This window comes from Odocoileus virginianus, chromosome 15, assembly GCF_023699985.2.
Source record: "Odocoileus virginianus isolate 20LAN1187 ecotype Illinois chromosome 15, Ovbor_1.2, whole genome shotgun sequence".
Classification (NCBI taxonomy): domain Eukaryota; kingdom Metazoa; phylum Chordata; class Mammalia; order Artiodactyla; family Cervidae; genus Odocoileus; species Odocoileus virginianus.
The window spans coordinates 6,683,191-6,701,645 of NC_069688.1; the positions used below are offsets into that span (position 1 = coordinate 6,683,191).

The following is an 18,455-nucleotide window of genomic DNA, read 5'->3' on the forward strand; positions in this document are numbered from 1 at the left end:
ATATTGTTTATAGGTGAAATCTAAAAATGGGTTCAAATGAACTTACCTACAAAGCAGAAATAAAAAGAGTTACAGACATAGAAAACAAATTTAAGGTTACTAGAGGGTAGGAGGTGCTGCAGAAGGATAAATTGTGAGACTGGGATGGACATATACGCGGCTCGTGGTTTCGTCGCTGAGTCCTGTCCAGCTCTTGCAGCCCCGTGAACGATAGCCACCAGGCTCCTTTGTCCATAGGACTCCCCAGGCAGGAATAATGGAGTGGGTTGCAATTTCCTTCTCCTCCAGGGGATCTTCCCAACCCAGGGATCGAACCTGGCTCTCCTGCTTTGCAGGCAGATTCTTAACCAACTGGGCCACCGGGGAAGCCTGACATATACATACTACTATATATAAAACGGATAACTAATAAGGATGCGCTGTATAGCACAGGGAACCGTCCTCAATACTCTGTAGTGACCTATATGGGAAAATAATCTAAAAAAGACAAGGTATATGTATAAATGATTCACTTTTCTGTACACTTGAAACTAACACAGCATTGTAAATCAACTACACTCAAAAACTTTTTTAATAAAGAAAATAAAACAACCAAGTTTCTGGCTAAAAAAACAAAAACAAAAAAGACTGTTGGTGACTACCACAACCAGGAAGAAACAAGGATTTTCTCCTGAAGACATCGGAGCAAGCGCTGCCCTGCTAACACATTGATTTTAGATGTCCAGCCTTTAGAACTGCGCAAGAATACATTTCTGCTATTCTAAGCCATTCCATGGGTGGTAATTTGCTGCAGTCGCCCCAGGAAAATAATATAGGCCGCTCATCTCTCTTTAGGACACCACAATGACCTTTAAATGCCTACTGCCTGCAGCCTGACACTCCTGTTCAATCTCTCCTCCAAAGTGCCTGGGCTGCCTTTCCACACAACCCACACAGGGCACTCTCCAGCTTCAAAGCCCTCAACAGCTTCTCTGAAAGCTGGAGGATGAAGCCCCCAAGGCTCTGCTTGATATGAAAGACCTCATGACTCCTGCCTTTCAGAGTCCCCACCCAAAACAGGAGCTTCCCAGGTGTCTCAGTGGTAAAGAATCGCCTTCCTAATGCAGGAGAATTAGGTTCGATCCTGGGTTGGGAAGATCCCCTGGGAGAGGAAATGGCAACTCACTCCAGGATTCTTGTTTGGGAAATCCCATGGACAGAGGAGCCTGGTGGGCTATAGTCCAAGGGATCGCAAGAGTCGGACATGACTGAGCTCCCAGGCACGCACACACACACGCACACACACACACACGCACACACACACGCACACACCCCAAACATGTTCCAGCAAGCTTTTTATCTCTACCCTTCTCGCAGACTCCGTGTTCCTTAGCACATGTGAAAGTCCCTCGGTCGTGTTCATTGGCACACCAATGCCTATCACAGATCTTCCTTGACTAGGATGGAATGACCTCCTGTTAAACTCATCATAAGTTTAAAATATCATTAAGTCAAAAACGCTTTGAATTCCTAACACCATAGTTTAGCCCCACCTACCTTAAACCTGCTCAGAACACTTACATTAGCATACAGCTGGGTAAGATCATCTGAACACCAAGCCCATTTTGTAATAACGTTTCAAATATCTCACAAGTTTTTGGTGGGGGAGTCTCACACCGTGCAACTTGCAGGACGTTAGCTGCCCAAGCAGGGATTGAACCTGGGCCCCAGTGGGGAGCCAAATCCTAACCCCTGGACTGCCAGGGAGTTATTGAATAGCTGTACTGAAAGGGGAGAATGGAATAGCTGTCTGGGTACAGAATTGTCCTGAGTGTATGGGGTACAATCGTGTGGCTGAGTGGGAGCTGCAGCTCACTGCCAGTGGTGAGCATCATAACAAAGCTTCATGCCACATATCGCTAGGCCTGGAAATGTTCAAGATCCAAAGCACTATTTCTACTGAACACATATCATATTTGCACTGTCATGAAGTCAAAATTGTAAGTCAAGCCACTCTTTAGTCAGGCCCCACCCATTTTTATATCCCTATAACTTTGCTCCCCCAGCTCTGACTCTAGTGAACACCTCTCTTTATTTTCTCCCTTCAGGAAACATCTTTAGTTTAGAAGATGGTCATCAAGCGTCACCTCTGCCATGAAGCCCTCCTGGATGTCTCCTTGCCATACAGGCACAGATAGAATTGACCCCCTGCTGCCCTGTGCTCCTAGAGCTACCAGCACACACTTCTCTCGTGGCACCTGTACCCTTAATTCTCTCCTCTCCTACTATTCTCTGAGCTCCCTGAGGAAGCAACCGTGTCTGACATGGGACGAGAAATATATTAGAAATTAATAATGATAGATGGGTTTCCATCCTGTTGAACTTGAAGGGTCTGTGGGGCACCTCTGGGGGCCAATGGAATGAATGTGTTCTGGAAAGGTCAGTCTGGAGAGACCGATACAGTAACGTGACCTGATGAGAACAAGGGAGGAGGCTTGGAGAGGACACCCACCACAGGACGGAGGCTCCCCTCGCCGCCGCGTCCCCGGGAGCTCCTGCCCGCGGCCATCCACACACCAGCACAGCCCTCCCCCCTGGCACTGTACCGCCCGGTACTCCCCGTCCGGGCGGCAGCTCGGTACAAAGGGGTGGCGGAAGCTGGTGGCTGCAAACCGCTCCACTTCACATTTCGTGGGGCCTGCAAGAGATCCAGGCAGGAAAGGCAGGGCGGTTAGTGTGTTTACAGCACACGTTCTGGATGCTGGTAAAGTCAATTCAATCCCCACGCCCGCTTTGATAGGGCAGCCATGGAGACTTCAGGGACATGAAAACCAAGTGGTTTCCTCCTAGCAGAAACACATCGGCCTCCAGCTTGTACTCACATCGGAATCTGCCGGAGATGACTAGTTGCACTGCCAGGAACCGTCTCTGCAATATCCGGTACAGAGTGGTCTCAGCAAAGGTAGAAGCAAGGTCCAGGCCGGCAAAAACGGTGTCGTAAATTTCATCAAGTAACAGCTCCAAACCTGAGCCAAGAAAACAAGCGTTTGGAGGGATGGGTTCATTCAGAAAGGAGACCCTGACCTCACCACCATGCAAACAGATATAAAGAGGCTAGAGCCCCCAGCGGGCATCATTGTGCTTTGCATCTGAACAAGGCTTTAACGGTTTCCAAAGTCAGGGTGGCTCTGTGTGGTTGCACAGGTTGTTCACAGCGCAAGGGAGCACAGCTGAGAGAGTGAGGGAAGGAAATCCATCCCGGGTACCACTCGCCAAGCTCGGAGCTGCATCTGCTCAGAGGGGGCTGATGGGGGTAACTCTTCCCAGCAAAGGCGCCACGTGGATGAGCAGCAGCTGTATTCAAAGTACCTCCCTTGGAGGCCTGTGAAGGCTGTGCCCTCTCCCATACCCCGGACAGCCCAGCTGCCCTTTCTGCTTTACCGGGAGTGGCATTGAGACTCTCAGGAGAACGTGCTTACCTGTCTCAGCCAGTTCCCGCCCTTGGCTATCCGCACAGTAACAATACCCAGACACCTCTGGAAACCTGCTCCGGAAGGAACTGAAGGTCACAAATGCATCTGGGAACCTGCAAGACAATGGGATTCATGGTCACCGCCTCATACAAGGCAAGTCATCACAACCTCTTCCAGTAGAAATAAATTAATGTGGCCTCGTCCCATCTGAGGATGAGATTGGATGGCATCGCTGACTCAATGGACTTGATTTGAGCAAACTCCAGAGGAAAATAGAGGACAGAGGAGCCTGGCGTGCTGCAGCCCATGGGGTCACAAAGAGTCAGACATAACCTGGTAACTGGAAAACAACAGCAGCAACAATCTTATCTGGGGACAAGAACCATCCGCCTCTTTGCTTCATGCTGTTTACTCCATGCTTCCTGCAGTAAATGTGCTTTTTTTCTGAACTGGTTTTCCCTGGCCAGAGTGAGGCTGGCCGGATGACAGTGCTTGACTGTCATCTACCGATTAGTTTTTCTCATTCGTGGGCTTTGACCAACTTAAGCCCAAGCGGGTGGCTCATAGGATCAGGCAGAAAACAGTTAATCAGCATTGCATTAAAGAGTTCCTTTACTAGAATAGAACTCTGGAGACTAAGGGCCAAGTGTGCTTTACAAACATATGGTGCACATTGCAGATGATCTCATTTGGGGAGATCACATGACTTCAGAGCCCTTTACAACTTCTCAAGAGCTGGAGAAGAAGCCAGGCTCCACCACAGGAAAGTCTTATGTGGGACATTTCCCAGTCCCATAGTTGAAGAAAACACCAAATCACAGTGACATCACTAACAAGGGCTATACATCATTTCCATAAGTCGAGGGAAAAGATGCCAAAATCACGCCTGGCCTGACAATTGCTACAAGGAACTAATTGGCTGGGCTACCCATCCTAGAAGTAATATGATGCTCAGGTGATAAAAAGTTGTACCCACGTGCAATGACATAGCAGCCAGAGAGGAGTTGCTATCTCTGTGTAACACTGAGAAATTAGTTTTTATGCTCCATATAGCACTATGAAAACAATCATAGTATGTTTCCATCTGTATCTGGAAATATATTCCCAACCAACAAATTAGAAGAAGTATAATAGCAGCTCTCTGCACAGAAAGGTCTATTGCTGTGTAATATATTCTAGGAAAGTGTTGAAGACAACCTTAATGTCCAAAGCTATGAAAATTTAAAGTGAATTATGGTAAATCCCCTCAATGAATGCATGCATAACATTATGTAAAAAGGGTAGACTACAAAATGACATGTGCATGCACTACAATTGTTCCTATGCAAATGAACCAGAAATGGAAGGGAATTTATTTCCAGGAACTTTTCAGAACCTCAACACAGGGTGCACATGTAGTAGGTAATCTGAAAGGAAATGAACACACAAAACAAAACCTATGTACATACTGTAGAATTGTGGGTTTTTTCCATATGGTTGGTCTGTGATTATGCATACATGGGTTAAATTAAAAAGAACGTTACAGTCAGTGAGCTGCATGAGTATGAGTGTTCGTCACTCAGTCGTGTCCAACTCTTCAAGACCCCACGGACTGGAGCCCGCCACGCTGCTCTGTCCGTGCAATTTCCGAGACAAAAACACTGGAGTGGGTTGCCATTTCCTGCTCTAGTAAGTTGCATAATAGAAGCTAAAGACACACGTGGCCCAATTGCTCATACTGACTGGAGGAATATGACAGAAGTTCCTTCATTGGAACCTGGGATAAATTCAATTCTAAACATGTTAAAACAGTACGATAATCACCTCCCTTAATTAAGCATTACTTTGTAAAAGACAATCAGCAAAATGTTTAATAGACATTGACTCATTTAATCCACTTAGCTGTCCTAAAAACCAGGTATATTTTTTGTGTGTATGCCCATTTTAGAGGTTAAAAAAGTGAAGTATGTTGGCCACCATCTAACGTAGTGGTGGGAGCTGGAGTTCAAACCCAGGCTGTCACCACCAAGCGACCTGTTAGTGCGCGGCTGCTCCCTGGTCCTGCCCCATCTCCCCAGAAGCAGTCCTCTGCTCCAACACTCCTCCCTCTCTGCTGGATCCTGGGGTTTCCTGTCATCTAAAAGGCAGTGATGGAGCTCCCGGCTGGCCCAAAGTTCTGCAGGCCATTCCAGCACGAGGCACAGGAAGTTTAAACCACTCAAGTCCCACATTCCACCAATTCAACCCAAAGACCCACCTCAACCTTCATCTAAAGGAAAGGGATGCTTCCCTTTTGTTGAATGAAAAGCAACATCTCAGGATGATGATCAAAGAGTCCTCAGGAAGGAAAACTGTAGTGGAGGGGGACATGATGGCGTTTCTGCATTGATGCTCAGGTTGTGGCCAACACCGAGTTAAAGAAATCACAAATAAGGCTCCGTGAAATCTAATGTCAGTCCCAAGCAGGCATCTGGCCTTGCCCACCTGCACCGCAGGATTCATGCCCTTGGACTCAGGTAGCCAGCACCCTTACTCAGTCAGATGCTCCCACCCCTCTCATGGCTGGTCCCTCCGGATACCAGCCCCTGATGAAGACCAGCAGATCCCTCCTCAAAATCAAGAGCTGTGATAACTCCCACAACGCCCGGTGCACTGCAGACCCCTGCAGAGGGCCCAGTGGGCGCAACAGGCGAAGACGAGTCCATGAGGGTTTCTGCACACAGTCACTCTCATGCTCAGGTAACCAGGCCACTTTACTGCATGTTAAGATGCATCAGCTCCTTCTCATCGGGTCATTTGTGTAGCAGCAGTTCCCAGTGCATTTGAAAGAGTTGCATGAGCTCTGTCACTAAGAACAAGTACTGATAAAAAGACCAGTTGATGGAGTCTTACCTCGGGTCACTAAGGCTTGATGATGACATATCAAGCCTTAACCAGGGTTACTTAACCAGAATGCACTTCCCTAGCCAGTGGTTAGGCGAGGGCCTTGTGAAAGATGGGGAAGGGGGCAGAAGGACTAGCAAAGCTTACTCCCCACCATGACATGGTTTTTTTCCTAAATTCACCAGCCAAATGTGTGTAGTTAGCAGCTGCTTTTTTCAAGGGGAAAAGGATCTGCTTCAAATGGGCAAATGCTGTGGTCAAGTTCAAGCATAAATCATCACCCAGCACATTAAGAACCCACAACAAACAGGTTGGCAAGTGAGGCTTCCAGGCTCCTTGCAGCCCCATGGAAATGGGTCAACTGCCCTACACCACTTCTGCATGTGAATTTCCCAAAGAAGTCTCTTCAGATTCAATATTTCAAAAGCAAATTTGTGACTTTTCCTTTCCAGACTCTTCCTCTACCAGCCAGCCAAAAACCAGACCTTGGAGTCATCCTTGACTTTTTCTCTCTCTCACCCTTCTTATCTGTTCCTTCCCCAAGTTCCATGAATCTCAAGTCAATATTTCTCCATCAATCCCACTCCGTCCCACCATCGCCCACTCCATCACCTGCTGTGGTTCAAGCTGACAGCCCCTCTCACCTGCAATAGTATAGTGGCCTCCAAACTTATAGAGTCACCCCTAGGCAACCACTCTGCTCTTCTTTGACTGCAATCCATTCTTTTTAAAATCCAAGTCTGCTGGTTCATGAGATATCTCCAACCCTCAACCAGCTTTAAAATTCTTGATGCAATATTCGGGACACACTTAAACTGAAAAATTACTCCTTGCTTATCTGAAATTCAAGTATCACTGGCCATCTGGCATTTTTTCATCTAACAGCCATCCAGGGTACTATGTCTAGACTCTCCACATAGCCTCCAGAGCTCCTGACACTTTGCCCGGTGGAGACACTGGGGCTGGCACTGCCCAGGTCCACTTATCAGAAAATTCCTGAGCATGGCTGGGCTTCCAGTAACTAACTACCTGACCCTTCCCATGACCTTCTTAAATCAGAATTCGCTCAGAGACATGCTTGCTTACATAAAAGAAAAGCTCCCGTTTCAAGGGTAAACGTTTTTTGGTTCTTTTAACAATAGACTCTTAGTCCTGAACTTTTGCCTTTAATTCGACTGCCCTCTGGTGGACAAAGCTGTAAATTGCGCCTCAAGCAGGCATCTGCAAGTTCTTTGAGAATTGTAGGTATATCCAATATGCCAGCAAATTTGGAAAACTCAGCAGTGGCCACAGGACTGGAAAACGTCAATTTTCATTCCAATCCCAAAGAAAGGCAATGCCAAAGAATATTCAAACTACCGCACAATTGCATTCATGTCATATGCTAGCAAAATAATGCTTAAAATTCTCCAAGCGAGGCTTCAACATTTTGTGAACCGAGAAATTCCAGATATTCAAGCCGGATTTAGAAAAGTGAGAGGAACCAGAGATCAAATTGCCAACATCTGCTGTATCATCGAAAGAACAAGAGAGTTCCAGAAAAAAAATCTACTTCCGCTTTATTGACTACACCAAAGCTTTGACTGTGTGGATCAATCACAACAAACTGTGGAAAATTTGTAAAGAGATGGGAATACCAGACCACCTTATCTGCCTCCTGAGAAATCTGTATGCAGGTCAGGAAGCAACAGAACTGGACATGGAACAATGGACTGGTTCCAAATCGGGAAAGGAGTACAACAAGGCTGTATATTATCACCCTGCTTATTTAACTTATATGCAGAGTACATCATGCAAAATGCTGGGCTGAATCAAGATTGCCAGAAGAAATATCAATAACCTCAGATATGCAGATGATACCACCCTTATGGGCAGAAAGCGAAGAAGAACTAAGGAGCCTCCTGATGAAAGTGAAAGAGGAGAGTGAAAAAGCCTGGCTTAAAACTCAACATTCAAAAAACTAAGATCATGCATCTTGTCCCATCACTTCATGGCAAATAGATGCGGAAACAATGAAAACAGTGACAGACTTTATTTTCTTGGGCTCCAAAATCACAGCAGATGGTGATTGCAGCCATGAAATTAAAAGATGCTTGCTCCTTGGAAGAAAAGCTATGACCAACCTAGACAGTATATTAAAAAGCAGAGACATTACTCTGCCAACAAAGGTCCCCATAATCAAAGCTATGGTTTTTCCAGTAGTCATGTATGGGTGTAAAGTTGGACTATAAAGAAAGCTGAGCACCGGAAGAATTGATGCTTTTGAACTGTGGTGTTGGAGAAGACTCTTGAGAGTCCCTTAGACTGCAAGGAGATCCAACCAGTCAATCCTCAAGGAAATCAATCCTGGATATTCATTGGAAGGACTGACGCTGAAGCTGAAACTTCAATACTTTGGCCACATGATGGGGAGACCTGACTCACTAGAAAAGACAACCTGATGTTGGGAACGATTGAGGGCAGGAAGAGAAGAGGATGACAGAGGATGAGATGGTTGGATGACATCATCGACTGAATAGACATGAGTTTGAGCAAGCTCCGGGAGTTGGTAATGGACAGGGAAGCCTGGCGTGCTGCAGTCCATGGGGTTGCACACACGAGTCAGGCACGACAGAGCAACTGAACTGAACTGAAAAGGAGCCAGACAGGTCTATAACCCACAAATTGTGCTTCCTAGGGTGGGTTCCTTAATTTCTCTTCTTCAGATTCCCCACTGTGTGCTAGAGACCATCATTTTCCAGTTATTTTTATAAATATTGAAGTAGATGAAAAGATCCCAAATTCCACTGTACACAGTGAGTATCCAATTGAACTTGGACTAAGCGCATATCGGTTTGCATTGCTGAGCATCAATAAATCAGGACATTTGGAGATTCCAATATGCACATGGGCAGGACATTTTCTAGGCCTGAGGTGGGTAGGGGAATGTAACCTACAATTGTAAAAGCTGGTGATGGATTCCCTACAAATGCATAATAATTTACCATTTTCGCAGTGGTTTCATTGGCAAGGGCTCAGCAGATCTTCGCATGACTAACAAGCTGGTGTTGTCCTTACAGATGGGAACACTGAGACTCAGAAGTCAGTGACCTGGTCACTTTGCCAGCAGTGGCAGGGTCAGAATAAGGGTCACAGGGCAAACGCTATGGGGCCAGACAGGTAATGCAAACAGTTGGAGCCGGAGGAGTGTGGCGCATACAGGAAGAGATCCACAGTGCGGGGTGGGGTGGGTTGCACTTGGTCCAAAAAGAATCAGTTTCTTGGTGCCCTGGGACAATACATGCAGTCTCCACCCTTGTTCTTTAGAATCAAGAATTCAGAATTTTGTGTCTTGGGTTGAACATACAAAATTGCTATGTTGGACTATTTTTACCTACATAAACTGAAATTTTACAGGATTCAATTTAAAATTTCTCAGTTTTTAAAATAGTGTGCAGCTCAAATGAGACTTGTCTCTGGGACAGTACCTGGTCACAGGCTGCTGATCCATGACCCCTCTGGGCATAGCCCATGGGAATTCCCTCTCTCTCTCATAGTAAGAAAACTGGTGGTTTTGAAAGCCAGACATATAAAGCCTCAGGTTCTCTAAGAGAATTCCTACCAGTATTTACAGATTAATAATATTATTTATTTTCCCTCACAGTGTTTTGATTATATCTGAAGTCTGTGCAAGCCCTGTATACTGATAAAGTCACCATATTAAATAACCAGAAGCCATCCAGTTATTTGGGCCAAGATCTATTTTTAAAAAATACCTTTTTTATATTTGTTATGTAAACCTTTAAGCTTGAATAAGCTTAATAGGTGCACACATACATGCCACTTATAAGAATGCATCAGTTGGGTCCACATTCTTCCTTTTCTGCTGATTCTCTTCTCCTGACTCCTCCTCCTTCACAGCAACCTGACCCTCAGCGTGGCTGTGAGAACCACCCAGTATGTGCTTATTCGTGTAATTCTCTGTCCTCACCTAATCCTATACCAGGGAAGCTAATCCTATACAGACACAAGCATCATCATATAATCATATATATGCACTTAAAGTTAGGACCTGTTTGCTTGTCTGTGTTCTAAAAATTAAATCCTCTTATATCATGTGCACCTTGTAGCTCACATGATATTATCATAAGGCCCTGCAGAGCCCACTCCAAACCACAGACACACTCTGAGTGCATTCTGTTTAAGGGCTGCGGAAACATTTACAGTGGCTTCCCTGGTATCTCAGCTGGTAAAGAATCCACCTGTAATTTAGGAGACTCCAGTTCTATTCCTGGGCTGGGAAGACCTCTTGGAGAAGGGATAGGCTAAACCACTCCAGTATTCTTGGGCTTCCTTGGTGGCTCAAATGGTAAGGAATCTCCCTGCAATGCCAGAGACCTGGGTTCAGTCCCTGCGTCGGGAAGATCCCCTGGAGAAGGGCATGGCAACCCACTCTAGTATTCTTGCCTGGAGATTCCCATGGACAGAGGAGCCTCGCGGGCTGTAGTCTATGAGGTCACAAAGAGTCGGATAGACTGAGTGACTAACCACAGCACAGCATGCTTTTATCCAGACACCCACCTTGGGTTGTCACTCACTCTGTTCCCAGTTATGGCCTCACTTAAAAAAAAAAAAAAGCAACGATGCAGTGGACATTCTAGTACATCCTAATACAGAATCTTTACATTCTGGTGTTTTCATCTCTGTGGGCTGGCTGGGCCAGAGGGTTCATGTATTTTAATTGAATAGCTATTGCCAGCTTGCTTTGTGGGAGACGCCATGAGCCTTCAGTCATCCGTCACGGGAAAGTGAACAGGAGGCCTCTCTCAGTTCGCATGGGCTGAGTGTGTTGCACACACGCTTGCCAGCGCCCAGCCCCCAGACAGCAGACGCCTGGGCGGGAAACCCGGAGGCGTGGCCCGCGCTGCGCACGCCTGAGGGCCCTTACCTGTTGTAGCCGTGGACCAGGTCGAAAATCATCATGTCCGTGGTGTTGACGAACTTGCACTGCACCGGCCTGAAGGCCCCGTCTGGGGAACACTGGGGTGGCGACCTGTCACCCACGCCGTGCAGGAGACGGCGGTTTCTTATCTCACAGCTCCTTGGACCTAAACGTTTCCCAGGAAACAGTTTAAGTCTATTTACTTTTCACTGATCGTCACTGGAGTGTGGCTGCTTTACAAGGTTATGTTGGTTTCTGCGGTACAGCAGAGTCAACAGCTCTATATTTGCATATATTTGCATATATTTACACACACACACCCGCCTTTTGGGATTTCCTTCCCATATAGGTCATAGAGCATTGAGTAGAGCTGACTGTCCTATTCATAGATGTTCGTTCGTCTATTTTATACATAATATCAAGAGTGTATGGGTGTCAGTTCCAACCTCCCAATTCATCCCACCACCCCCGTCTTTTCCCCCTTGGTGTCCATAGGTTTAGGAAACAATTTCTAATTCTTCTACACGAGGAGGCGTATGTGCTTCTGCAATCTAGATGCTTGTGTTCCTGCTACACACAGCAGAGCATCCCGAACAGGGACTAGGGCCTGATGCTCCCGGAAATCCTACTTGTACTTCTTAACGATCAGCCTGTGAATACTGCGGTCCACCGCGTGGAACATCTAGAAGGGATGAAACCTTCCTAGAACGCCTTCCTTCTCCTCGGGCTGAAGGCCAGGCCCCCTGCCTTTCCTCGGGGAGCCCTCACCCCGCTTCGGTCAGGTGTGGGAGGCTGCCCAGGACCTCCGCCTCCCCCGGTGCCCCGAGGCTTGCGGCACTTACACCGCGCCGGCCTCCCCCGCTGGCGGGTGCCGTACACCTCCATCCCGTCCGCGTCCACACACCAGCACTGCTCCCGCCGCAGGTCGCACTGCACGGGCGAGTAATCCCCGGAATCCTGACACTGGGGAAGGTAGGACGCGGCCGTGCTGTTGATGTAGCTGCTGAGCAAAATCTGCTGCTTCTGCAGCTGGCAGAACGACAGACCTGGGGCGGCAAAGAGCGGTGTCAGAGCAGGCGGGGGGACCACGTAGGGGTCCGCGCCCCGGAGGACCACGCACCCTCCCTAGGGGCGGGAAGGCAGGGCGGCCCTTCCCACCACCCAAGGAGGCCCAAGAGCTGGCAGCAGCCTCCGGGCCAGCGTCCGGCCTGCCCAACTCCATATCCCAGGATTTCTTCTGGCATCCTGCAGGCCGGGCTGGGAAGGGCAGGTTTCATCGCGTCCCCTCAGTCCATGGGACACCCCACAGCCCCGCAGCTGCAGAGGTGGGGTGTGAAGGGAGCACAGGCCGGCCGTTGACATCTCATCTGAATACGAATTTCCTGCACACGCTTGTGACCTGGGGGAGTCTTCACCCCTCCGTGCCCAACCCGCCTTCTCTATAGAATTAAAATACAACTCCTGGGAAAGACCCTGATGCTGGGAAAGACCGGGGGCAAAAGGACAAAGGGATGGCAGAGCAAGGTTAGATGGCATCACTGACTCAATGGACATGACTTTGAGCAAACTCCAGGAGACAGTGGAAGACGGAGGAGCCTGGCGTGCTGCAGTCTGCAGCGTCGCAAAGATGTGGACACGACTCAGTGACTGAACAACACGCCTGCTTCAGGTGCGTGAGGACTAGTGACACTAGTGATTGCTGCTCCTGCTCAATACCTACTGGGGGCCAGGTGTCTTACGTGCAACTTAAACCCTCAAGACCGTCAGAGCTGCCCCTACAGCAGATCCTGTATTCATGTTACAGACCAGGAACTGGAGTTCAGTGACAGCGGGGCGCCCCGCAGAGGTCACTCAGCAGGACTGCTGGGAGTCAGCTTGCTCCCCAAGCCAGCGTGCTGGCCCCCAAAACCAGCGCTGCAACAGAGCTTTGCTCTTTTAAAGGATGAATGCTTTGAAGCTCAGTCTCACCATTTTAAGATGAGCAGCTTACACTGACCCTTGTTATAGCTTTACTGTGACACGCTCTAAAGAGGGAACTGAGCTTCTTCGACGAATCATCATAGCAATTACTTTAACAAGAAAGTTTTTGCCTTAAGTCTCAAATCTTAGAAACATCCCAGTTGAGAAAAACACTTCCTGAGCAAGAGGGCGCTTTCTGGTTTCAGAGGACTTTGAAGTCTTTTCCCTGATGCATCCTTAGCATCAGACGTGCGTACTGGCACAGGGGAGAGTCAGAGGCTACTTGTTGAACACATGACTTGATTGTCCCATGGCTTTTCACAGCAGTCCTGTAGGAGGTAGGGCCTAATTCAGAGGACGATCCGCAGCCCAGAGGGAGGCTAGCCCTGGGTGCACCCGAGCCCAGGGCTCTATCCAGGGTGTGAGCTGCCCCCTGCAGTTCCTCCCCTTCCTACTTACAGGCCACAGGCCGCCCAGGCTGCTGGCTACCAGGCACTTCCCTGCCATCAGCGTCCACACACCAGCAGGAGGCCCCATCCTTCCCACACTGGATGGTCCTGGGGACAGGAGCCACAGTCAGGTACCCTTCTTCCTTTTCCTTCCCTCCACCCTTTAATTCATTTCAGTTAAGAAAAAGACGGGTGTGAAGTGTGACAGATGACTAGAGAAAGCACCTTTTCAATGCAGGGAGGAGAGGAGGCATCGGGGCGTCAGTCATTAGATCCCACCACCCCATCACCATCACCTTGTGCACCCTTATTAAAACAATTACGGTAAAAAGTTTTGTCAGGAAAGGAAGGGATGGCTTTGGTTCTGGCTGGAAGGAAGCATGGATAGGGGCCACGAGGGTCAGATGACTCAGTGTTGCCGGGTCTGGGGAGCGCTGCAGCAACAGTGGCCACAGGTCAGTTTTGAGGAGGAGCGTAAAGGGCAGGGGGCGGGGACAGGAAGAAGGTGGATTTTAAGGTCCCTGGGTCCGCAGGGCTGGAGGAGGCCTTACTGGAAGCTGCCGTCCTCGGCGCACTGGGGGACGTAGTCTTCTCGCTTCAGGAAAGCCCTCTCCCTCTGCAGCTCACACGGGCGGAGAGGCTGGGCGTCCACCTGGTACTCTGCACAAAGGAAGTGATGCCACGCATGAGAGAGGACCTGCTGCCTGGATTCCAGTAACGGAAACGGACTCGCTGGAGACACAGATGCTCTTCCGGGTTTTATTTCTAGCACCATCAGCAAGTATATTCCAACTCGCAGTTTTGCGGCTACTCACAAGTTTGATATTAACTCCCCTGACCCCTTGGGAGGGGATGTCACCGTCTTACCCAGGTGGCCCTGAGACTCGGCCGGGAACGTAACCTGTTCAGGATCAGACCGCTGGCAAGAGAAGGATTCACAGAGGACCCTTGGACTGTGTGTTCCCCAAGACCACGGTTGGGTCAGGGAACACCATAAAGGAGGTGTTCTTGAGTTTAACAAGGCACTCCTCGCAGACAGAGCACCTTCCTGGCCTCGATGGAGAATGCATGTAACATGCAGGGGCTTATTCAGAAATCACAGTCACAACTACTTCCTTCCCAGAGAGGAAACGGGCTGAGACTTTATCCAAAATCAACGCTAAGTGGCTGAGCCGCAGCTATAATAGAACTCAGGTCTATTTCACACCATGGGTGGATTTGTGTTTTTCACTACCTGCTGACTATTTCTCAGATACCCCATATGGACAACCTGGGACTTGAGATTGTAAAGATAATTTAAAAAAAATAGTCAATACCCACATTTGATAACAGGGTGGGGTGAGGGGAACTAGAATCCAATTAGGAAGATCTAGTTTCCCACATCCTCTCCACCGATCACTAACTCTGTGACTTCTCAGACCTTCTGTCTCTTCATCTGAAAAGGAAAGAGTGCATAACTGACCTCGGGACAGTGTGAGGATTAAATGAGGTCACAAATGTTCCCAGGCCCTGGGGCAGATCCTGGCTAACGAGGAGCTGGCCTGAGAAGTCCCTCCTGACCCGACGCTCTGAGACCACAGGGTCAGAACTCACCAAAGATGTTGGCTGACACCAAGCCGACTAAGTCCAGCAGACCGAAGACCCACAGGACCAGGGCCATCTCGGGAGCCCTTCCAGGGACGAAGGGTCAGAAGCTGCTGCCCACCTTACGGCTCTGGCCAAGCAGCCTTTATAGCACCACTGTGGGCACTTAGCCCCCACCCACAGGCACTCAGGGAAGCAGCACCGCCCTGTTTTCTCTGCTGGTCACGAGGAGGTCCTCCACCTGCGTCTGTTCCCCTGGAGGACACTCGTGTGGCCAGTGTGGGATGAGAATCTTGTGGAGGCTGAGGGGAGCAGTACCGGGGACGAGTGTGTGTGAAAGTCGCTCAGTCACGTCCAACTCTCTGCGACCCCATGGACTGCATCCCACCAGGCTCCTCTGTCTGTGGGATTCTCTAGGCCAGAATACTGGAGTGGGTAGCCATTTCCTTCTCCAGGGGATCTTCCCAGCCCAGGGATCGAACCCAGGTCTCCTGCATTGCAGGTGGATTCTTTACCATCTTAACCACCAGGGAAGAACTGGAGGCATGGCTTCAGGGGTAAAGGCCAAAGTTCCCAACTTGGTGGGCCACACATTCAGGCCCGCCGAGAAAGAAACACAATCCTCCCTCCCTCCTCATCCCTCCTCCTTCCTGCCTGCCTTCTAGCAATGTTTCTTTAGAGTCTGATAGAGAAGCAGACACTATTCTGGGCCATGAGGGTAAGGCAGGGAACAAAACAGCAGAGCCATTAACATAGAATGTAGGGACTTCAATCAGATAAGCCAAACACACACAGCCATATTCGTATTCATCCCCCTTTCCCCTCTGTCCCAGGACTTCATACAACCGAAAGGCCTGTCTTCCACACAAAGCCTGTACATCAGTGAGCTTTCTCCAGTTGCTTCTCCCATCAAAGGGCTGGGAGATGGAGACGGGTTCCATGGATGTTCAGAAGGTAGCGTGGGCAGGTTTGGGAGAGCACTTGGGCGTGAGGGAGATCACAATGAGCCTTAGGTTTCAGCTAAAGATGATTTGAGAAGATGTGCTGGCATTTACTGGAGAATTAGAATCCCCCAGCTTGACCCTCTGCAGCCCTCATTGGATGCTAAGTTGCTTCAGTCGTGTCTGACTCTTTGCAACCCCATGGACTGCAGCCCACCAGGATCTTCTGTCCATGGGGTTCTCCAGGCAGGAATACTGGAGCGGGTTGCCATTTCCTTCTCCAGGGGATCTTCCTGATCCAGGGATGGAACCCGCGTCTCTTATGTCTCCTGCACTGGCAGCAGGGTTCTTTACCACTAACACCACCTGGGGAGCCCACAGCCCCAGTCACCACAAGCCAAGTTCTGCCCAGGCTATAGAGACACTGTGATATTACAGTGAGCCTGGCCATGTGCAACCCCCACCAGCTCTCCAGGTCCAGCTGTTCTAAAGCAGATGAATTTTCTAAAATGTTGAAACTGGGACTTCCTAGGCAGTCCAGTAGTTAGGACTTGACCTTCCAATGCAGGGGCCAAGGGTTCAATCCCTGGTCAGGGAGCTAACATCCCCCATGCCTCGCAGCCAAAAAACCAAAACATAAAACAGAAGCAACATGGTAACAAATACAATAAAGATTTTAGAACTGGTCCACATCAAAGCAAATAAATAAAATCCTTTTGAAAACTAAAAATGCTGAGGCTGAGGTCTACCAGAAAGCCCACTCCTCATGCTTCCCACCACCCACACACAAAGGCAGGAGTCTTGAGTCTTGCACAGGCCAGCCTATGTGCTGAGTCATTCTCGCTGGCCTGGTCCCTGGGAAGAGACGCAGTGGAGTCAGTGAGGGTGAGAGCTGCCCAGGCTTCCTTCCGAGTCAGCACAGTGTACCTGGAAGGAGAGGTGCTTCTCTCCACCCCAGCGGTGAAGCGGTGAGCTTGGAGAGAGCCATGCCAGGGTGCTGCCTCCACACCGTGAAATCCTCTTTCTCATGATGACTCAGCTCCTGCCAGCGCTCTCATCTAATGCCCTATGAGCCAGGAGGATGCACTATGGACACTCTAGGCATCAACTCCCTGGTCTGGCGTCGAGCCCGCTCCTGGCTCGGGCCTCCATCCTCTCTGCTCTTCACTGGCCCTGTCACCTCCCCCTCCTTCCTGGATCCTAGTACAATCACAGTGCCTTCTCGTTCATCTCCTTCATTCTCGAAGACTAGGGGGCTGTGTATAATAACCCCGATGGCCCAGCCGGTAAAGAATTACCAGCAAGGCAGGAGACACAGGAGACAGGGGTTTGATCCCCAGGTCAGGAAGATCCCCTGGAGGAAGAAATGGCAACCCACTCCAGTCCTCTTGCCTGGAGAGTCCCATGGACAGAGGAGCCTGGCGGGCTACAGTCCATGGGGTCGCAGAGTCGGACACAGCTGGGCAACTGAGCATGCATACACAAACACTGGGGGCAAAGGGAGAATCCTGGAATCCAGGGGAGGAAATTGCTTCAAAGCAAACGTCAGATGCCGCAGTTTCCGGCTCCACAGAGAAGCACTTACCAGCCATCTCTTCTGAAATCCCTCTTGCTGCCACGTTGCTGGGTCCCCTGCCACGGCTTTGGACAACTACTCTCATCTCCCACAGAACCAGTGACTCAAAGCCACGTTCCTCTTTCTCCCAGGTTGCCAAAGCAATAATCAAAAGTCCTGGAACTTGATTTCTGCTTCCAGAGGATGAAATAGACACGTTTTCCCCCTATTCCTCCAGCTAAATACATTTAGAGCTCCTCAATATTATATGTAACACAAACAGAAGAAGACACTAAGAGATGAATAAGAAGACAGTCATCAAGCAACCTCAGAATGAGAGAAACAGCATGGTAGTAAGTTCCCTGAATGTTGTCTTGCCTCACACATTTCATACTCATGTTAGAGAAACCACCAACTAGAAATGCCGAGAAGCACAGACCCCAGAAAAGCCCCAAGAAAAGCCTTTTTGAGCCAAAGATCCAGGGACGGGCAGTCTTCAAGACAGAAGATTTTTAGACAATAATTGTTCTATTCTTGCAAACCTCACAGAAAAAAACAAAAAATAAAAAACCTGTGGTTCCACTCCAACCCAACAAAAGCCAGCTAGGGAGCTAAGAATTCCATTCTTGCCAAGCTAAAGAGTCTCTCCAAGCCAGGATGGTGACTGAAAGGCCATGTGAGAAGCCAGAATTTTTACCCCAGCTGGGCTGTCATGAGTCCCCTCTCCCTGTG

At 49.0% G+C, this 18,455-nt stretch overlaps 1 protein-coding gene across 1 annotated transcript in view; it reads right to left on the reverse strand.

Annotated features, from left to right (window-relative positions):
• TG (thyroglobulin) overlaps positions 1 to 17,473 on the reverse strand; it is a 238,090-nt gene extending 220,617 nt beyond the window's left edge. Inside the window, exons 1-8 of the mRNA XM_070476976.1 lie at positions 15,237 to 17,473; positions 14,195 to 14,303; positions 13,654 to 13,751; positions 12,078 to 12,281; positions 11,242 to 11,401; positions 3,459 to 3,565; positions 2,862 to 3,005; positions 2,492 to 2,677 (exon numbers count right to left, since the gene is read on the reverse strand). Of these exons, the coding sequence (XP_070333077.1) occupies positions 2,492 to 2,677; positions 2,862 to 3,005; positions 3,459 to 3,565; positions 11,242 to 11,401; positions 12,078 to 12,281; positions 13,654 to 13,751; positions 14,195 to 14,303; positions 15,237 to 15,303 (1,075 nt within the window). The 5' untranslated portion in view covers positions 15,304 to 17,473. The remainder of the gene's footprint in view (positions 1 to 2,491; positions 2,678 to 2,861; positions 3,006 to 3,458; positions 3,566 to 11,241; positions 11,402 to 12,077; positions 12,282 to 13,653; positions 13,752 to 14,194; positions 14,304 to 15,236) is intronic.
• Positions 17,474 to 18,455: the final 982 nt, after the last annotated feature.